Source organism: Oryzias latipes, chromosome 15 (assembly GCF_053564925.1).
Source record: "Oryzias latipes strain Hd-rR chromosome 15, Olatipes_Hd-rR_3.1".
Lineage (NCBI taxonomy): Eukaryota > Metazoa > Chordata > Actinopteri > Beloniformes > Adrianichthyidae > Oryzias > Oryzias latipes.
The window spans coordinates 3,527,120-3,533,243 of record NC_136251.1 but is presented as its reverse complement, the minus strand read 5'-3'; the positions used below and the strand labels follow the sequence as shown (position 1 = coordinate 3,533,243).

Here is a 6,124-nt window from a genome sequence, read left to right as displayed (position 1 = left end):
CCACACAGGAAAAAGCACTGACGTCACACAAACAGCCAACATGTGAAGTCCTAATGTGAAAACGTGTTTTAGCAGCTTTTGGGATCCGTGTCTGCAATCTGGGTTTGATGTGAACTGGAGTTCTCAGCCTTTCGGGCCTGAGGTCCCGCGCCGGAATGCGTCCTGACAGCCACGTGTGGGTGGCCGTCATGAGTCGCTCCGAGCAGAAAATCCAATTTCCGACGGCACCTCAAAGCAGCATTCGTCGGCGTCTCCTCCAATCAGAGCGCGGCCTCACTCAGCCTCGTCCAATGAGAGGCGCGCGCCTGCAGGTGGCTGCGCTGTTATCAGAGCGTCCCGCCAGGCTCCCGCAGAGACAGACGAGTCTTTAATGGTCCCATCCGAACCCGCAGCACAGCGGCCCACTGCCAGCAGAACCCGCGCACTGGACCAATGCTGACGCACCGACACCGGCACGCGGACTCGCATTCGGGGCTTTGGCCGGACTCTTAACTTCGTTCGCTTCTCTCCCCGTCTCCGCCTCTCCGGGATCCCCGTGGGAAACGGGCGTCCCTCCGCCCCGCGCCTCCGTTCTCCCCGTTTCCAGCCCACGCGGGTCCGGCGGTTCATGTCCACCAATGTTAGCGGTGGGGCAGATGGAAGCTAACCGGCAGAGTGCTTTCGTTCTGGGCAGCACCCCGCTGGCGGCGCTGCACAACATGACCGAGATGAAGACGTCTCTGTTCCCGTACGCGCTGCAGCAGAGCCCCGCGGGCTTCAAGGCGCCGCCGCTGTCCGGCCTCAGCTCGCAGCTGTCCGGGGGAACCCCGCACGGAATAAGCGACATCCTGGGCAGACCCATCACCACCGCCGGCCAGCTGCTGTCGGGCTTCCCGCGGATAAACGGCCTGGCGACCACCGCGGCCGCCGCGGCGGCGGGGATGTACTTCAGCCCGGCGGTGTCGCGGTACCCGAAGCCGCTGGCCGAGTTGCCGGGGCGCGCGCCCATCTTCTGGCCCGGCGTGATGCAGGGCTCTCCGTGGCGGGACCCGCGGGTTCCGTGTCCCGGTGAGTCCGGTCTTCTTTCTGCATTTTCCTGCTGATGTTTCTCCACTTTAGTTCTCCTGTGTTTTTCACTTATTATTCTTATTATGAAACTTTGAATAAATACAATTTCGATCCCAAAATTTTATAATCACCCAGCATAAAACACCACAAAATAAATCTCTAATGCGAAATTCTGAAATAAAAAAAAAATCTCATTAAGCAAAACAAAAAAAATAGAATTTTAAAATGTCTTCTTTAGTGTAAACATTTTTTTAAATCTCGTGATTCCTAATGAGAGAATAAAAAAACGGAAACCACGTGTTGCATTTTACTAACATTTTTACGCTAATTCCTATTATTTATTATCATCATTATCCCCCCTGTTTTTGCTGAAGCACATGTGTGAGGGCGCCTGTGTTTCTCGTGGTTTGCAGCTCAGGCCAACATCATGCTGGACAAGGACGGGAAGAAGAAGCACTCCAGACCCACCTTCTCCGGACAGCAGATCTTCGCTCTGGAGAAAACCTTCGAGCAGACCAAATACCTGGCCGGGCCGGAGAGAGCCCGCCTGGCCTACTCCTTAGGAATGACCGAGAGTCAAGTTAAGGTAAACATTTCACAAGAGCCCGATCCCATCCAGGGACTCGCGCCGACGGCCCCCGGCCCGGACCGGCCCGCGCCCTGCGCAGGACCTGTTGAGCATCTCCTTCCTCTCTCTCCACAGGTTTGGTTCCAGAACCGGAGGACCAAGTGGCGGAAGAGGCACGCGGCGGAGATGGCCTCCGCCAAGAAGAAGCACGACTCGGAGACGGAGAAGATGAAGGAGAGCTCGGAGAACGAGGACGACGACGAGTACAACAAGCCTCTGGACCCGAACTCCGACGACGAGAAGATCACGAGACTGTTGAAAAAGCACAAGGCCAGCAGCAACCTGGCGCTGATCAGCCCCTGCAGCAACAGCTCGGACACTTTGTGATGCGCCGCCCGCAGCCGGACTCCCCCCTCCTGGGCTCGACCACATGCGTCTCTGCTCGGCGGAACCCGAACGGGCCTTTGGTTTTTTGTGCGCCAAGGAGGACTTTGGAGCAGAGACGCACATGAGGGCGCGCGGGCGGGCGCGCGCACCGGGCCTCTCCTCTGGAGCTCACAGAAACGGAAGGACATTCATTCCGGGAGGACTCTGCCTTTCAGCTGCTGAAAAACATGCGATCCTGTTCGGGCCGGATCAGCGAGTATCCGAATACATTTCCCTAAAGTAATGCCGTTATTCCACGCCACCTGTTGCGCGTGTCATTTGTCACCTGTAGACGCTTCAGGCGGACTGAGGATGTGTTCAGGGTGAAGGTCCGAGTCAGAGACGCATGTTGGGACCAGCAGGTGAAAAGCTCTAAAGCTCCGATTAACCAGGGTATCCGCCGTCCTCAAAGGTAACACAAGCACGGCATTTTGGCCGCGTGGGTTGGACACGAGCGGACTTCTGCTGACCTGCACGCGTGCACGCAGGTGAGGATGTGTGTATATATTTTCTACAGAATAAGTTATGATGTTTGGAAGCGGGAACGCGGCCCTCTTCCTCCCCGATGATGATGATGATGATGCGCTTAGTTTATTCTACATCCGAGCTGCTCGGATCTTCGTCCCGCAGAGCCACGCCACGCCACGCATCCCCTTTGATTCAACTGTCACATAAATGTAAAGCAGCCGAACTGAGTGTAAATAACCTTTGTAAAGAGTGAACATCCGCTTGTTTAACGTCATCGGCTCCGGTTCGTGCCTCACGTGCACGGTGGACGGCTCCCGCGCTGGGACAGAAAACAGGAGCTCCGTCCATGTCCGCCCAGAAAAGAGAATTATTGCTTCCCGGAAGGTTATAGGAAGAAAAAAAAGACTTTGTATAGTAAATAAATTATTTAACAAGCTTCTCTGATTTATTTTGAGCTTTCTTTAAATGTGTGAAGGATTTCATGAACTACATCAGTAATGATAATGACACTTAACATTAACCATTTATTTTATGATTTATTTTTAGATTTTCAATTAAAAAAATTCATTTAGCATTTTTACTAAACCAATGACTCGCAGTTTGGCCTTAATTAGTTTCTCACAGGATGTTTGCTATTTGTCAGTCATTTAATTCCTTTAATGGTTCAATTTAAATGTAAATATTTTATAAATATTCTAAATATATCCCCCCCCCCCCTTCACTTTTGTGGTGCAATTTTATTTGAATGCAACAGAGTTGTCAGCCAATCAGAATCCCTCTTTCATGAACTCCTTTTGGGAAAGGTAACCTCCAGAAAAAGCTGAACCTCCCACTGCAGGAACATCACAGTCTCAGCTTCAACTTTAGTTTGTAGAAATTCATCAGAGGTTTTCGGAATAATTATCGCGCTCTCAGACGGTGGAAAGAGGCCGACACCAGAACATTTAGCAGATCTTAAGAGGAATCTGTGAATAAAAAAAAAAACGAGGACAAAGTTGAGCTCTAATGTTTTTATTGCTTGAGAAGTGCATCACCTAAAGACGGCAGGCCGTCCAGAGGGGGCTCCAAAAAATCTCTATTTGCTTTTGATGGAGTGGAGACAAAACAGGAGCTTTAAGCAAACTCAAAACTGTCCACATGGAAAAAAACCAAAATGTCCTTTATTTTGTTTGTTTTTTCCACTTCAACCTAAAGTCACCAAAGAAAAACCTAAAGGCTGCAAGAAGCACAGAAGACTTTCCAGCTGCAGAGATCATGGCGGCTTGGAACAGCCTGAATGCTGTAGTGTGGCCAAGGAAACCATGTGAAAACGGCGGAAAAGCAGAGGCTTTCTCCTCACATTTAGAGTTTCTCTTACAGCTGTAGAATCTACACCTTAAAGGATTGTTACACATCTCACGTCTGTGTGGGATACTTGGCACCGTAATGCAGAAAACAAACATGAAGAAAAAACAAAACCGTTTACATTTTTAGGACACCCAAACCTACCAAACATTCAGAACCAGAATCTTATAGAAATAAGTTAGAGTAATGGCATTAAGTGAGAGAGCTATATAGGAAAACTCCTCTTATATACTTTATATTTATATATATATATATATACTTGTATGCTCTATGGCACTGCTTAAAACATTGCTGAGAGTCCCAAATGTTTCCATCCCTCGGCTTCTTTCATCGCCTCAGCAGAAACATTTTGATAAGAATCATAAATTATCTTTTTAAAAGTAAAGCATATAAAAGACAAAGCCTCCACTGATGTGGCCGTGGTGCAGAGACCACAGTTTGGTCAGAGAACAGCACAGCCATAAAACCAACAACAATTCTATGTTATTCAAATGTACAAATAACCCTAACAATCTACAGACACAACCTTTTTTTGCATTGCACTCTTTTTTAAACACCTTAAATAATATCTGGAAAGTAGCTTCTATACACAGAGGCCTACCTAAAATGGGCAGTGTGGTCTTAGAAGTGTGTAGTACCACCTCCATTAGAGTTTTGTCGCTGAAGCTGTGGAGGGAGAAGACTGTCCGGTTCTTTTGTTTTCTCTGGGAATCGGGGTTGCGTGGCAACGGAGAGGCCAGCGATGCGTCTGTCCTGGAGCCGGGCCCTCAGGGGTCACCGAGTGTTGAGGACCGAAGGTTTAGCGAGGAGGGGTCTGCACGACTGCGACTGCGCAGCCTTGCTGTAGGAGTTTGGGCTTTCAGTGTAGGCTTGTGCAAATGGTGTATCTGTGTGTGTGCGTCTCTGATCTTCTCACAGAGGCGCTTCACGGAATATGTTCTCCCCCCTTTGGCAGCACCTCCCTGTGGAAGAGAAAACGCCGGGTTTGAGTGGACCGCGGCAGCCTGGCTCACAGCTGCAGGACGTTAGTTCAAGAACAGGAAAACAATGCTGCTCCAGCGGGTTAGTCTTAAAACGACTCTGGCATTTTAAGTGGTGAGGTGACAAGTTTTATTCTGCAATAAAACTCTTCAAACAGGGACTTCTGCCTTCAAGCATTTGTGAAAGGTCATGAGAGAACCAAGCAAATCAAAGCAAACATTTGCAAACAATGGGAAGAATTGGAATTAAAAAAATCATATTTACCACAAAATCACTGCACCACACAACACTTGTGCTTATTTGCATTAGGTTTACCTGCCCCCGCTGCTATTCGGAAGGACAGGAAGACGGGCTGGCAGAGAGACAGAAACAAACCACAGTGAGAAGGACCCCCGAACCCCCCCACGACACAAAGGTTAAACTCACAGTGCATTTTTGGGCCTGTGTGCTAACTACAGCGGGCCCTTTTCAAACAGAGGCAGCTGTGATTGTGGCGAGGCCGCCGCAGGTCTGAGTGCGCCCTCAGTCTGCGTCACGCCGCGCAGCATGGCTGAGGCGCCTCACACCGCCGCCCCAGATGCTTTCAGCACCTTTATATCAACATGAATAATTCCAATATAGTTGAAGTTAAACACAGGGGACTGCATCCAGAGCTGCATGCGACTCCTTTATGCCTCCATGGTGGCTCTTTGAAGAAAAATGCCAACAATTTCAGTAAATATTGAGTCAGTTATGTTTAGTGTTCTAATCTATGCTACACAACAGTGTCTAGTTGTTCAGAGGCAAAGCTCCTAAAGTAAATACATTCGCATTTACTTGTATAGATACAAAAACAGATTTTACACCAATGTTGACGGGTTTATTTTTGATAGTAAAGAGTAAAAAAGGAGGATGGAGCATCAAAGTTACAATAATTGCCTTTTTAATTCAAGTAAATCTGCAGCAGCAGCAGCAGGATCTAATCAGACACAGGGTGTGCTTTATTTTGAAAGGAACCTGCATGAGCGGCTGTCAACAGTAGAGATGCTGAGGTGTTTTTTTTTTATAGAAAAATGAAACACTTTTAAAATTCAGTTATTGTAAGCATTTAAAAGGTACATATTATAAATAAATGACCAGAAAAACATAAATAAAGTGTTTTTTTCTAAGAGTGGGACTTTGTGGCTCTTCCTGGGTTCTGATTCGTTAGAAACTGGACCAAACGGATCTTTTAGTGTTAACAGTTGCAGACCCCTGCTCTAACTGACACACAACTTCCTGTTTGCATTTCATATGAAATTTACTGTTTTA

At 48.1% G+C, this 6,124-nt stretch overlaps 2 protein-coding genes across 4 annotated transcripts in view; one reads left to right on the top strand and one right to left on the bottom strand.

Annotated features, from left to right (window-relative positions):
• The first annotated feature begins 348 nt into the window (after nucleotides 1-348).
• On the top strand, nucleotides 349-2,945 carry nkx6.2 (NK6 homeobox 2). Its single transcript, XM_023963802.2, has 3 exons — nucleotides 349-1,047; nucleotides 1,461-1,633; nucleotides 1,751-2,945. The coding sequence occupies exons 1-3, from the start codon at nucleotides 618-620 to the stop codon at nucleotides 2,000-2,002; spliced, it is 855 nt and encodes a 284-aa protein (XP_023819570.1). The 5' UTR covers nucleotides 349-617; the 3' UTR covers nucleotides 2,003-2,945.
• A 559-nt stretch (nucleotides 2,946-3,504) lies between these two features.
• inpp5a (inositol polyphosphate-5-phosphatase A) overlaps nucleotides 3,505-6,124 on the bottom strand; it is a 114,217-nt gene continuing 111,597 nt past the window's right edge. For 2 of the 3 annotated variants that reach the window (XM_020709239.3, XM_078932408.1), the window contains 2 exons: nucleotides 5,150-5,186; nucleotides 3,505-4,815 (listed from right to left, as the gene is read on the bottom strand). In XM_020709239.3, the coding sequence (XP_020564898.2) occupies nucleotides 4,766-4,815; nucleotides 5,150-5,186 (87 nt within the window). In that variant the 3' untranslated portion in view covers nucleotides 3,505-4,765. Of the gene's footprint in view, nucleotides 4,816-5,098; nucleotides 5,187-6,124 lie in introns of all 3 variants that reach the window. The other variant, XM_011484012.4, reaches the window with a different exon arrangement.

What these genes read in the sequence shown, in the direction of transcription:
- nkx6.2 (XM_023963802.2), top strand. Translation starts at nt 618, where the DNA reads ATGTTAGCGGTGGGGCAGATGGAAGCTAACCGGCAGAGTGCTTTCGTT. An exon ending in CCCGCGGGTTCCGTGTCCCG is followed by an intron (nt 1,048 to 1,460) that starts GTGAGTCCGGTC and finishes CGTGGTTTGCAG; the next exon opens with CTCAGGCCAACATCATGCTG. An exon ending in TGACCGAGAGTCAAGTTAAG is followed by an intron (nt 1,634 to 1,750) that starts GTAAACATTTCA and finishes CTCTCTCCACAG; the next exon opens with GTTTGGTTCCAGAACCGGAG.